Genomic DNA, 15,211 nt, shown 5'->3' with positions numbered 1-15,211 from the left:
TGAGTTGAGGTGTCGGAGTAGGGTTGTGTTGGGTTGGGTTGGGGTGGGTGTGGGAGGGTGTGGGAGGGTATGGGCTGGGGCTTGGTGTGGGACGAGGTTTTGATAGGTAGCATGAGAGGTACTGATAATTAATCTCTGGAAATAATCTTCTTTGACCCTGGAATAATAATATCATTGAAAGTGTAATAATTTCAACACTGCTGTGATCATGATGGTTATAATTTTCAGCCTTTGTTGATTGAAAGGTGAACTGAAAGTTCAGTATTACGTTTGATAGAAACAACGTTCATAGGGTGCAGCAAATGTAGAGTAACAAAGCACTGTAACATTTATTAAATAATAACAATTACATGGTTTAAATTGAACGAACTCGGAAACTGCCTTAAAGCTACACTGACTTACCATACGTATCGTCTTAGATGAGCAGTAGTGTAAATCACTTGATATATAGTGAACTACCCCCTACCGTCCCCTACCTCCCCCTACCTCCAAGAAGAAAATGGAATTGATTGCGATCCAATTCTCGTAATAAAGTCTCACAATGCAACCATTACTCAGAGCTGGTACAGTTAGTACTGTTCATATCCTGTAACACATAATATACTGTGTTACCAGCCGACTGCACAATGATGGAATGCTTGCCATGGAAGTCGTTCTCCGTTCGGCCAGTGGGCAGCAGAAGATAAGATTAGATGTGCATTAGTGAAGTAGTGATTGTGTCAAGCATCTCGATAACAAGTCAACTACACACCCTCAAGCCTCCCCCTTTCGCCTCCCTCCCAAGAAGAAATGAGTTTTGATTGCGATCCAAATCTACTTAACGCAAGTGTCTTAATTGAGCAGCTGTGGCATGAACCAATCATAACATCGTTGAAAAGAAATGCAAATAATATTCCCGAAGAATGACAAAAATGTACAATAGACGAGAGATCTTCTCAAGGTGTGTAATTACTGTTGTCATGACTTTTAGCAAATGTTCGCAATGCTATAGGGCTGTCTTTCGATCTCAATGGGTGCATTGAATGTACACACGCGGTTTTGAACTACGAAACCATCAGTCATGCGATAGCAAGTATCATAGTTAAATGGGTGTGTGTTAGTAATTCATCAATGATTATTTCATTTAGATAGAGTTAAATCATAGCTCAAGGTACGTTATCCTCAGTCAAGGTAGACAAATGTGACTCGAGATACAGACTACACTGTCCGTGTACACTTACAAACAGCTTACTAAGCCATATCTATTCTACAGTGGTACTGCTGATAGAAATATATATATATATATATATATATATATATATATATATATATATATATATATATATGTGAGGTAGTGCCCATTAGGCTACCGATTATTTACGTAATGTGCATGTACTCTCTAGTATACTTTTGTTCTATTTGGCGTTCCATGTTCAGCGCTTGCGGTTTCGCTAAGTAAGCCCTGTTCGTTCTCTCTTTATTCTATTCATTACGAAATCACCTTGCTTTACGTTCAACGGCAGCCATATTGTATATTACTATTTTGTTCTCATTACCGTCATTTATTGAGAGATGTAGTTCATCAGCCAACATGTTAGAGGTAAATACTATCTTAACTGTATTTGATGCTTTTCGTCTCTAATTAAGTAGTTTTGAAAGCGAGATTAGGCAAACTTTTCGTAGACCCACAGTCGGGCCTCGTAAACACTCGCTGTTCAAAGTGTGCATATACCGTACAACTTGTATTGTTCACCATATAGCCTCATTGTGTAAGGTACAGCGTGGTATTTCGTATAAATCCCGCAGATAGGCTGGTCTTTTTCAACTTAAATACATTTATCATCGGGCTTGTATCATGTAGATTTTATGTTCATTTTGTGGAGCAGATCCTTAAGATCATTATTGGATAACGTTGTATGAGCATTATTGTTTTATTAACGGCAAAGGTTAAGTTAAGTAAAAGTATTTAAGACTGGGCCCTTTGTTTCGTTACTGGCCCAATATTATGTAAATATTGTATATATCGCTGACACGATTTCAGGTTAGCGCCCTCTTTTAGTAATTAAGATGGCGGCGCCCATGTGCGTTACACCAATGTACCGTATGGAGTTGTTTAGGCCTGAAGTTGTAACTGGTCTATTATACTAGAAGTTTTGCTTGTATTTTAGCTTGGATTGATATTACTCTCATGTTTATTTTATATTCTTTTATCTTATTTTATTGTTTTCTATTTTATATTCTTTTCTCTTATTTTATTGTTTTCTTAACCTATTTGCCTGGTCTATATGCCAATAGCCTAGGGCTTAATTACTTACCTCTATGGGTTATATTATTATCTCATAAGGAAATGTACTGGTTTAATTGTATGTTGGTTAAAGCCACCTGTTTTCTATTTATCAAAGACTGTTTCACGATTACGATGAAGGTTATACTTGTTGTAGTATAGAGATTGTTGGGCAGACGTGTCCTTGGATTTAAATATCCCTCTCTCATTGGTTAGTTGAGCGAAACTATGTTAACCTGACCTTAAATGGTCGCAGTTTAATGTATTGGTACTAAGTTTAACATAGGGTGTAGGCTTAAATGTCAGCCCTATTCAGTATAATTTTCTGCTATTTTTAGAGTTGCCTAATGGATATGTAAGAGTTCAGGTCATACAGTTACCAGTTATTTTCGTAAGATGTCTTGCCCATGTATTTTCTTATTTTATACTTATTAGTTTTGTTCTTCCTTTTTATTTTGCAGTAGTTTACTCATCTCCAAGAGTAGATATTATCCACCGCCCTCTTACCATGCTTAAACATAACCCCCAATAAAGTTGCCACCACGTACGGAGAAGTACGGAATCTATTTGATTTGTTTTGTTTGTTCTTCCTTACTCTCTGTCATTACATTTTGGTGTCAGAAGTGGGATAGGCAATACTATTTTAAAATCTAAACGGCATAAAAGGGCGGTGGATATAAAATGTCTAAATCAGCGATGAAGGACCTGCAGCGCCAGCTGGATGCTCTTGCAGAAAGTCTTGAACATGAGAAGGCCAAGAGGGAGGAAAAACTGGCGGAACGAGAGGCTCCGAACACTGTCTATGTGTTAGAGAAGGAGAGGAAGATAAGAGCATTCTCCGGTACAGAGGGACCATCAGTGAGCAGCTTTCAGGAAGACATCCAGGCCGCACTGAAGGTACGAAGGTTATCCGATACCGATGCTGCAGACTTTATATTGGCCCACCTGGAGGGAGCAGCCAGGCAGGAAATGCGACATCAACCGTCAGAAGTGACCTTGGACCCAGACCTGATCCTTCAGAAGTTGTCGGACACATTTGGGGACCGCCGTACCCTTGGCTCCCTAATGAGAGAAATGTGCAACAAAGTCCAACGAGAGGAGGAGACGATTGCAGAGTTTGCATTTAAACTCATGTCCCTAGCAGATCAGCTAAAGAAAGTACCTGGTGCCCCTGATGCAGAACAAGCCATCAAGGAGCAGTTTCGAGATGGGCTGCTTGACGGAGTGTTGCGGCGTGAGATTAAGAAGGCCTTGATACAAGATCCTGACGTGTCTTTTATTAAGTTGAGAGACTGGGCCCTTGATATGGCAGAAGAGGATCGTGACCTTCCCAGAAGACGTGTACGAAAGCCTGTGAGTGCCGTCGAAGCAGAGACCACTCAAATCACCAAAGCCCTGGTCGATTTGACAACAGCTGTAAAAAGCCAGGCTGAGGTGATGGAAGCCCTGCAGATCCAACAGTCAGGCATATTATCACGACTTGACAAGCTGGAGGCACAGAACACCCGACCTGCCCGCATCCCGAAGAAGGATCTGAGGTGCCATCGATGCCAAAAGATAGGTCATTTGGCGAGGGAATGCCGTAGCCCAGCACCTCTGTCACCTGCCGTCACTCAACATCAGGAAAACTAGAAACATCCAGAACAGTGAGCCATGTTCTGGGTGAGATTGTAACAGAGACGCAAGGGGGCTCAACAGATTTCTATTCATCTATTGTCGGGGAGCGACCTACTACCACTGTGGTGATGAATGGCTCTCGGATTAAGGCAGTTATTGATACAGGTTCAGCTGTAACACTTCTATCCAAGGCTCATTTCTTGACCTTGTTTGCAGGGAAGTCACTAGTAGAATTAAGGTGGCTTGGGTTAAAGGCAGTCAATCAAACAAGGATTCCCTTCTTGGGATATTTTGAGATAGATGTAGAAGTTGGTGGCGAAGTGATACCCAACCGTGGTATTCTGGTGGTTGAAGATGATCAAGACCCTCCATTGTTACTGGGCATGAATATCATCCACCGAATGTCAGGAGAAGTTCTTGTTGACATGCTTGGGTACAAAATGGATGAGTCGACGCTGTCGAAGCCAGTCTCTACTTTGGCACGGATACCTGGGAAAAACAAAGTTAAGTTACCAGCAAGATCAGTCCAGGTGGTTAATGTCTCCTGTCCTGTGCATGCGTCGGCAACAGAAGTGGTAATAGAACCAGTCAGCCAACTGCCGAAGGGAGTTTCTGTAGGCGCAACTTTGACAGTTGGTACAAATAGACTTCATCTTCAAGTCATGAACCTTACCGATGAAGACATTTGGCTGGAACCTAGGACACCTCTAGGAATTATCCAGTCTCCATCCTTTGTTGAAGACGGTCTTGTCACTGGGGAGAAAGCTGAAATTCAAGTAAACCAGATCACCACAGAAACACCTTCATTCCATGAGACTGCTATACCTTTTACCCTATCACCAAGTTTGACCCCAACTCAACGACAGCAGGCAGTTGACTTGATCAACAGAAATCAGGACATATTTGCTTATTCTGATGACCAACTGGGTTTTGCTGAAGGAGTCACACATAAGATCAACACTATAGATGACATTCCAGTTAAGCAGCCTCACCGACGGATTCCACCTTCACAATGGGAAGAGGTCAAGGAACATATCCGGAAGTTGCTAGATAATGGGGTCATAAGGCCGAGTACCAGTCCGTACGCATCGCCGATTGTGTTAGTCCGCAAGTCTGACGGCAGTCTTCGTCTTTGTGTTGACTACCGCAAACTTAATATGAAGACTATTAAGGATGCCTATCCGATTCCCAGAATAGATGAGTCAATCGATGCTTTACATGGAACGAAGTGGTTTTCTACCATCGACCTTCTTTCAGGGTATCATCAAGTTGCCATGGAAGAGGCTGATAAACATAAGACAAGTTTTACAACACCATTTGGTTTGTATGAATATAATCGGATGCCATTCGGTCTGTCAAACGCTCCTGGTACCTTTCAACGGTTAATGCAGGCTTGTCTACATGACCAATTCTTCACCTCTGTGCTTTGCTACCTCGACGACATCCTGGTGTTTTCCAAGTCCTTTGATGATCATCTGGTCAATTTACAAAGAGTATTCGATAGACTCCGGCAACAAGGCCTGAAAATAAAACCATCGAAGTGCACCTTCTTCCAGTCTGAAGTGAAGTATCTGGGTCATCGAGTAACTGCGGATGGAGTAAGACCAGATCCTGACAAGGTTCAAGCCGTTAAGAATTGGCCTGAGCCACAGAATGTGAAGGATCTACGATCGTTTCTGGGATTTTGCTCCTTTTACCGACGGTTTGTCGTAGATTTCGCCAAGACGGCAAAGCCACTCCATGCACTGGTGTCCACTAGCCTACAAAATCAACGTGCTAAGAAAGAAACACCGTTTCTCTGGACAAACGAGCATCAGATTGCATTCCAAGAACTGAAGGATAAGATGTGCCGACAGGTTGTGTTAGCTTATGCTGACTACTCACAACCATTTGAAGTTGAAATTGATGCGTCACTCCAAGGTTTGGGTGCTGTCCTATTGCAACGCCAAGATGGACAACGAAAGGTCATAGCCTTTGCCAGCAGAACTCTCCGAGGTGCAGAGAGAAATATGCAGAAGTATTCCAGTTTCAAGTTAGAACTGCTTGGTCTGAAATGGGCAGTAACCGAGAAGTTTCGGGAATACTTGCTGGGCAACAAGTTCATCGTCTACACGGACAATAACCCCTTAGCTCACTTGGATAATGCTAAACTTGATGCAGCATCACAACGATGGGTAGGAGCTCTTGCTTCATTCGATTTCACTCCCAAGTACAAACCAGGACGGTTGAACACTGGAGCCGATGCCCTGTCCAGACGCCCACATGTGCCACAGCCTGATGTAACCTTGAGTGAACTTGGTCAAGGAGTAGGACTAACAGTTGTTCCTGCAGAATTGATTGAGGCAATTTCCAAGCCAAATGTGGAAGTGAGTGTCAATCAAGTGAATGCCGTGAAGACATCACCTTTGGTGTTCCCATCCTACACCAAGGACCAACTGAGAAATTTCCAACAGAACGATCCAGTAATTAGAAAGTTCTACACTTTCTGGTTGACCAAGGTAAAACCCTCAGTTGAAGAACGGGCAAAACATAGTGAGATGTCCCTACTTGTGAAGCAGTGGGACAAAATTCAAGAGTATGAAGGACTCTTGTATCGGTCTATAGAAGATGGGAAGAAACTACAGTTAATTCTTCCAAAAGTTCTCCAAGAAGAAGTGCTATTTGCCTGTCACGACCAATGCGGACACCAAGGGTACAAAAGGACATTGTCACTCATTCAAGATCGGTGCTACTGGCCAAAATTTTCCCAAGACGTAGCCTCCTATTGTGAAAGGTGTAACGAGTGCACACGGTGCAAAAGGCCACCCAAGATCAGAGAACCACTGAAGAGTATGATGGCAACCAGGCCAAACGAAATCCTTGCTATAGATTTCACCACCATTGAGAAAGACACCAGAGGCAAGGAAAACATACTTGTGATGACCGATGTCTTTTCCAAGTTTACGCAGGCTATACCTACATCTAACCAGACTGCGGAGACAACTGCTAAGGTATTAGTTCGGAACTGGTTCCTTTTGTATGGACCACCAAAGAGACTCCACTCTGACCAGGGCCGAAATTTTGAATCGTCCCTTATACAATGCCTATGTAAAGTGTATGGGGTCAACAAGAGCCGAACAACACCCTACCATCCGGAAGGCAACGGCCAAGCAGAGCGGTTCAACAGGACTCTGCATGATCTTCTGAAGACTCTGCCGCCAAACAAAAAGCGCCGTTGGTCAGACCATCTCCCAGAAGTCCTGTATGCTTATAATTCCACACCACACACTTCCACGAGTCTGTCTCCTTTCTTCTTGATGTTTGGAAGGGACCCAATCCTTCCAGTGGATTACCTGCTGGGACGTGTTGATTCTCCATCTGACTCAGACGACACGGATCCCATTGCTAACTGGGTGACGTCACACACCGAGAATTTACAGATGGCGTTCAAGAAAGCAGGGGAGCAGATGTCTTTGGAAGCAGAGGCTCGCAAAACCCAGTATGACAAGAAGGCCAAATCGCATCCAATAACTCTTGGAACCAGGGTATACCTGAAAAACCATCCCCGTGGAATGCACAAGATAGCAGATGAATGGGGTTCCACAGTCTTTAAAGTGGTCTCTCGCCCCAATGCAGGTTCTGTGTACGTCATCGAACCGGCCGATGGTAGTGGTGGACAACGAACGGTACACCGGCGGGAAATACGGACATGCCCACAGCTGATAGACGTACCTGTTGCTGTCTTCAAACCCGTTGCCCCAGCTCAGTGTGATCGGGAAAGGGAGTCTTCCAGTGACTCTAGTAGTGACGAGGATTATGGTTTCCGTCGACGCTTTGAAGGTGCCCCAACGAGACGTAAGCAATCAACCAGTGATGACTCTGATTCATGGTCTGATGACAGCGAGGTCACCCAACCACTACGTCGCAGTGCTCGAGTCACCAGAGGGTTTCACTCTAACATCAGCCACCTGCCAAGAAGTATCAGCAGTGTGACAAATAGTACCTTGTATGATAGTAAGTTATCAGATTTGTGTCGGCAAACCCAAAATTTGCTGGAACGTGTCAAACGTTATTAGATCAACCTTGATTGTATATAAACAGTTTTTTTTGCTAGCAATAGTTTGCCCAAGTACTTTTAGTTGGTAGTGCGGATACGCATGTATATTTTTTTGTTAAAGTTTTCTTTCATATTAATCCATTTTATCGTATTTCAGATATCTCGTATACATTGGTCGTTTGAGGACAAACTTCCTTTAGCAGGGGAGAGTGTGAGGTAGTGCCCATTAGGCTACCGATTATTTACGTAATGTGCATGTACTCTCTAGTATACTTTTGTTCTATTTGGCGTTCCATGTTCAGCGCTTGCGGTTTCGCTAAGTAAGCCCTGTTCGTTCTCTCTTTATTCTATTCATTACGAAATCACCTTGCTTTACGTTCAACGGCAGCCATATTGTATATTACTATTTTGTTCTCATTACCGTCATTTATTGAGAGATGTAGTTCATCAGCCAACATGTTAGAGGTAAATACTATCTTAACTGTATTTGATGCTTTTCGTCTCTAATTAAGTAGTTTTGAAAGCGAGATTAGGCAAACTTTTCGTAGACCCACAGTCGGGCCTCGTAAACACTCGCTGTTCAAAGTGTGCATATACCGTACAACTTGTATTGTTCACCATATAGCCTCATTGTGTAAGGTACAGCGTGGTATTTCGTATAAATCCCGCAGATAGGCTGGTCTTTTTCAACTTAAATACATTTATCATCGGGCTTGTATCATGTAGATTTTATGTTCATTTTGTGGAGCAGATCCTTAAGATCATTATTGGATAACGTTGTATGAGCATTATTGTTTTATTAACGGCAAAGGTTAAGTTAAGTAAAAGTATTTAAGACTGGGCCCTTTGTTTCGTTACTGGCCCAATATTATGTAAATATTGTATATATCGCTGACACGATTTCAGGTTAGCGCCCTCTTTTAGTAATTAAGATGGCGGCGCCCATGTGCGTTACACCAATGTACCGTATGGAGTTGTTTAGGCCTGAAGTTGTAACTGGTCTATTATACTAGAAGTTTTGCTTGTATTTTAGCTTGGATTGATATTACTCTCATGTTTATTTTATATTCTTTTATCTTATTTTATTGTTTTCTATTTTATATTCTTTTCTCTTATTTTATTGTTTTCTTAACCTATTTGCCTGGTCTATATGCCAATAGCCGAGGGCTTAATTACTTACCTCTATGGGTTATATTATTATCTCATAAGGAAATGTACTGGTTTAATTGTATGTTGGTTAAAGCCACCTGTTTTCTATTTATCAAAGACTGTTTCACGATTACGATGAAGGTTATACTTGTTGTAGTATAGAGATTGTTGGGCAGACGTGTCCTTGGATTTAAATATCCCTCTCTCATTGGTTAGTTGAGCGAAACTATGTTAACCTGACCTTAAATGGTCGCAGTTTAATGTATTGGTACTAAGTTTAACATAGGGTGTAGGCTTAAATGTCAGCCCTATTCAGTATAATTTTCTGCTATTTTTAGAGTTGCCTAATGGATATGTAAGAGTTCAGGTCATACAGTTACCAGTTATTTTCGTAAGATGTCTTGCCCATATATTTTCTTATTTTATACTTATTAGTTTTGTTCTTCCTTTTTATTTTGCAGTAGTTTACTCATCTCCAAGAGTAGATATTATCCACCGCCCTCTTACCATGCTTAAACATAACCCCCAATAAAGTTGCCACCACGTACGGAGAAGTACGGAATCTATTTGATTTGTTTTGTTTGTTCTTCCTTACTCTCTGTCATTACATATATATATATATTGGTCATTTCTATGAGGGAATGACTTTTTATCTTAATGACTTTTTCTTGGTAATCCTTCAAGTGTTTCCTTTCGCCCTACTTATTTTCCTATTATCAACTGTACTTTCTTGGAGGGCTCTTTATATATTTGTTATTACGAAATACCTGTAAATGATCCGACAACTTCCAATTGATGGGGTTCAGGAAGTCGTTCAAAGTTCCTGCAATTGAGATATCAGATCTAGCTTCAAGTTTACACTTGTCTTTTAACTTTGATTATAAACCATTACCACTGAAATGGGAAAAATTCGGTCCCCAATCTCTCTCGATATGGCATCCAAATAGGCACTGCAACATTATAGCATTTCTATTCGAATTAATTTAGAGCGTTGCCCTTCAAACAACACGACTACTCTAGACGAAATGATAAAGTCATGAAATCATATCATCTAAATGTAATCTTCAAAATTTGATAGATATGTCACGATTTCAAGGACTTTTACCCCAACTCAAGCAACACTATTGGTAAATTGATATCATTTTCGAGAATTACAACCTGAAATAAACATCTCTCCTAGTCACTCATCTAAATGCAATTGTAACATAGATTAAATAATGGATAAGATGCCCAATATTTTTTTTTTGTCAGCTTAAAATTACCGTACAAACTTTGTTTGCGTGGCGCCCTCTATTTGTCTGCATTCGACCACTAACAGAGTTGTGCAGTTTAAGTCCTCCAACTCTCGCTACTACAACTAATCCGTCCGCACGTGATTTCCTGTTATTACATTCTGTTTAAATGTTCCTTGTAAACAGGTCAGCAGTTTTTACTGCAATCAATAGATATTCTACCATTTTCATAGAAAGACAGTTCTCTGTTAAAGACATTAGAAGTAATCCCTACAATTAAAGCTACGGTATTTAAATTCGATGCTTTTAGAATCCGCATTTGAATTGCTAGAAGAGAGCTGACTACAATCATGGCGTTTCGTCGAGTTTTCGTTTACGTTTTGGGCATTTTGCTGATTCATAATGTTAGTTGCGAGTGCCAACATCGAAGGGTAAGTTAAAAAAGTCATGAGGGCGAAAAATAATTTACTCAATTGTGTTTTGTGGGAAAGAGGGGATGTGGCGCGGGAAAGAGTAAATAGAGAGGAACGGAAGAGGGAGTAGGAGGTGATGGACGTATTCTATAGCTAAGAGTTAAAAGCTGTAAATACAACCCAATTGGCTGACAGATCCATGATAACTGCAACGGTGATGCTAAATTCTGATATTTATAGGAAATTTTAGACATAATGGTGTTGTATGTACCACTTAATTTCATCTAAGGAGACTCAAACCCTAACTTTCATCTTAAGTTTATCATTGAGGTATTTTTTGTGAGGAAGATATCCCCTACATATCTAAGAAAAATCGTGATTCATTCGGAAGAGTTCGGGAGAGTTTAAATGAGTGATATCATATTGTGAATCTGTGATGTCATAGTACCTCTAGGACCTGGATCCTGTTACTGTCTCATAGTATTTATTTTTATATTTTCAAGGTGTCATCATAACAGTTTATATACCAACACCAGTGCTTTTATGAAGTCATGTTTAGACTTCCAATATTTCAGACTCAGCAAAACTTGCAAAACTCATCTTTATGACAGTTAATAAAGAATAACCATAATGAAAATTAAGTCTTTATCAAATCTTCAGACTTGTGTGTATGAAAGGAACAAATGTGATTAGAACACGCATTCGTCTACTCTATATTACTGAAATATATTGAACTTGTGATTGATATTAATTTGAAAATCTGTCTCGGCGATTAAAGGTTCGAATCAAATTCATTTATGATCGCGTAGTAACCTAACCAAAATGCAGAAGAATTGTTATTTTGATTAAATTACAATCTTTTTCTGAGTAATTCTCGGCCCGATTAGTTAAACTTTCCTACGAAACATCAGAAGTTGTCTGAAACATTACAAGTCATGGAGTAAAGTCACCATGCCATTAGAGAGAAGCTTTCATTTGGCTGATATCAAGAAAACAAAATTGACTAAACCCTGAACTAATGTTGGTTTATATTTTCGGAAATTAATATTAACTGACAAACATTTTAATTACTATTAGTTTCTATTTTTTTTTTATCCCTGTTGAATTCCATACATGTAGAGAAATGTGGAAATGGCTGAAGATGGGTATCTCACTGTCAGTACTGGTTAGTATTGCGATTAAATCCATGTTAAGTTATTTCATGTAAATTATCGTTTTTATCTTAGTCGCATCCTTTATCGAAAAACAGAAAATCAAAAACAGCAAATCAAGTTCTTCCCTCCTGCGTAGAATGTGCACATGAGATGTCAGCTTTTGTTTATAATTACGTCATAAACGTTTTTCTTTCCCCAAAACCAGTAGACCAAGATTAGCTAATATTTAATGAGAATGATTACATTTGATACTGTCGTTTAAGTATAGTTACTTCATTTGAAAGTTGTAGCTTAATTAGCGATCCACCGACTTACAATAAACATATATTTTGGACTACACTGAGATTTTGAGAAGTCAGTTATTGCGGATTCGATATAAGTTTAGATGAATATAAATTTAACGAGATCAGTGGTCAATGCTTGGATCGTATACTAAACGGGTTCAACACACATTAATGTAGGACTGGGAAAGACATGGGGATGTATAGGGGTAGGGGGCAGGGATTGTTACCCCTATCGAAGCAGTGTTTTATAAAAGAAAATCACAACAATAATTTCAAGGCAAAAACATTTAATGTTATTTAATGTTACCAAAATTCAATGAAATCTACCCGGTGACACACTATATGAGACATTGAACAATGTAATGCAACGAACATATGAATATGTATACAGCATGTACCTTATACAGGTATTCAGAAACTAGTCTTTATAGTCTATATTAGTCTATGTATTATATATAAAAACTGAATATAAAATCCAAGGACTATTTAGGTCAAATTTCACTCAATAATGCTACTAAACAAAGATTATTAGAAAATTACTCACTTCAGTCATTGATCAGCTTACGCAATCACGTCATTTTTCAATTACCAGGAAGCGAGTACCCGAGAGATTGTTCTGAAGTCCGTGACTATCTCATGAAGTTCTCATCAAGATTTTCTACTATGAAGTCTGGAGTTTATCTTATTCAGCCGGACGATGCTCTAGAACCTTTCCGTGTATACTGTAACAACTCGATTGATGGAGGGGGTTGGACTGTAAGTTAAGTTGAAGAATTTCTCTATATTTTGTTCGTCAATTAGAAGGAAATCGCACTAGCGGAACCAGCAATATATGCAGTTAAACTGATATAGTTTTATCAAAATTAGTTTGATCAAGCCACATGCTGACATGAGAGAGAGAGTGGGTCTGAGAGTGGGTTTGTGTGTGGGTCTGAGAGTGGGTCTGTGTGTGGGTCTGTGAGTGGGTCTGTGAAGTCTACAGTTAGAATCCCTGTATAAACCACCTCACCTGCGCCTTTCCATTTAAGATATTGACTTTTTGAATAAATATGCTAAATTCCCGCAGAGAATGCTCCTTTCATGAAACTTGCTGATGACGTCATTTCCTAAATAGCTGATGATTCCATTCCATTCTGAAAATAAGGCTTCCTCATTGACCCGCGCTCCATGGCTGTAGTCTCTGACCAACCACTGCCTCTATCCCTTGAGAGTGTATGCCATGACGATTAATGATCTCAAGGAGCGAATCAAGAAAAAACTCCTTACAAATGTAAACCATAAGTAGGAAAATGTAAGAACAACTCAAACTAAAGCACTGGTCAGACTAAACTCAAACGAAAGCACGGGTCAGACGGCAAAACATTTTCCTATGCTGTAAACCCGTTTAAAGTACGCAAGAATTTATACATAAGTTATTGATTTCAACAACGAGTAAAAGTGATGCAAAGTTGCAACCGTATACTTAAATTGCAGCTTTAAGTTTTCACTTTTATTCAACCGCCTTCTCAATAAATCGCATTCGACAGATAATCCAGCGTCGCGTTGACGGGTCCGTAGATTTCTTCCGTAAGTGGTACGATTACAAACATGGATTTGGTTTTCTGAACGGGGAATTTTGGTTAGGTAACGACAAAATCTCTCTCTTGACGAATCAAAAGAAGTATGAGATTCGGATTGATATGAATAACCAACACGACGTTCCTTACTTTGCCAAGTATGATCGATTCCGAATCAGTGACGAGAGCAGTAAATACAGACTGGTTGAGCTCGGACAATACTTGCCGGAAAGTACATGTTAGTATTTTGTTCTACTCAATACCTTTTCAAAATATATATGCTTAAGTATTTTCGTTTTATTTAAATATGCAATTGAGAACGACGGAATAATTAATATATCGATAAGAATAGGAATTGAGAAATCGGTAAACAATAAGAATGAAACAATGTCTTATAGAATTGAGGTTGGGACAACAAAAACTAAGAGGTGGTTTTCAACTACCAGTGTGGCATATTTCTCTTTTCCATATTAATTTCTGGCACAGGAATAACAATATAAAGAATATTTTACAATTAATTTTTGTATTAGATTAAATTTAAATATATATTTTCAATAAATATATGCAATTCTCTCTGCATATATATAGATTGATCACGTACCTATACCTTGTTTTGTTTATGGGTTTAATTCTTTTTTTCATATTTGGTTACAGGTACAGACTCATTTGCAATTCACAGAAATATGTCCTTCACAACTACCGACAACGATAATGACAAACACGGTACTGGTAATTGTGCCTTGTCACAGGGCAGTGCCTGGTGGTACAACCGATGCGACGAATGTGATCTCAACTCTCGCTATTTCTTTCGCACTGGTGACTTTGTGGATGCTTGTATTGAATGGACTGGCCTTCCTGGGGGAAACTGTAATCTGAAATTTACCGAAATGAAAGTTAGACCTCTTTAAACTACACCCCACCACGGCCCCTTTTTTCATTCCTTTTTGGGCGAAAAATTGATTGTACCTGACAGTGTTCCTTATGCTACTACCGAGCAATACTCGGGCTTCTTCTCACATATGGTACTTCACCAAACTCTGTGGTGCCTTTCTCTTTCTTTTTCTCCATATATATCAAAACAAATACACGTGATCAACTTTAATATTTACATTGCATATTGGTTTTCTTTCTGTATTATTTTAGTAGCACTGTGATCAATAGTACTATACTGAAGTTGATATTATGATTGCAAAGATCCAACCAATATACGGCATGCTTAAGTTTCGTGAGGCCATGGGGTATCTTCTACACCCACTTCCCCACCCCTAATCCGGTGCTTTCTCATTAAGGTAACGAAACATACCATGGTCTCTTCTCTACCTCCTCCCTCCTCCCTGTGTCATTTCTGTTTTGCTTGGCAAACACCAATAAGGCTGATGTTGTTGTACGCTGCTAAACTCATTTATTACAGTAATCAACTATAGAGCTTATACAAGCAAGGAAAATCGTTTATAATTACTGAATCACTACAACAAAATATTAAAAAGGAGCAAAGAAATTGTCATTG

The 15,211-nt window shown here is 39.7% G+C and overlaps 3 protein-coding genes across 3 annotated transcripts in view; 2 read left to right on the top strand and 1 right to left on the bottom strand.

The window, feature by feature from the left end:
- Positions 1 to 15,211, bottom strand: part of LOC139973033 (fibrinogen-like protein 1) — a 62,147-nt gene that overhangs the window by 30,317 nt on the left and 16,619 nt on the right. The window lies entirely within an intron of this gene.
- On the top strand, positions 1,294 to 3,895 carry LOC139973035 (uncharacterized). Its single transcript, XM_071979383.1, has 2 exons — positions 1,294 to 1,579; positions 2,725 to 3,895. Exon 2 carries the CDS (start codon positions 2,945 to 2,947, stop codon positions 3,893 to 3,895), a length of 951 nt encoding a protein of 316 aa, XP_071835484.1. The 5' UTR covers positions 1,294 to 1,579; positions 2,725 to 2,944.
- Positions 10,483 to 14,806, top strand: LOC139973036 (fibrinogen-like protein A). The gene is made up of 5 exons (XM_071979384.1): positions 10,483 to 10,728; positions 11,830 to 11,875; positions 12,741 to 12,904; positions 13,675 to 13,942; positions 14,359 to 14,806. The coding sequence occupies exons 1-5, from the start codon at positions 10,648 to 10,650 to the stop codon at positions 14,610 to 14,612; spliced, it is 813 nt and encodes a 270-aa protein (XP_071835485.1). The 5' UTR covers positions 10,483 to 10,647; the 3' UTR covers positions 14,613 to 14,806.

Source organism: Apostichopus japonicus, chromosome 9, assembly GCF_037975245.1.
Source record: "Apostichopus japonicus isolate 1M-3 chromosome 9, ASM3797524v1, whole genome shotgun sequence".
Lineage (NCBI taxonomy): Eukaryota > Metazoa > Echinodermata > Holothuroidea > Aspidochirotida > Stichopodidae > Apostichopus > Apostichopus japonicus.
Note: the sequence above shows the minus strand (reverse complement) of the source record. Positions and strands in the feature narration are given on the sequence as shown.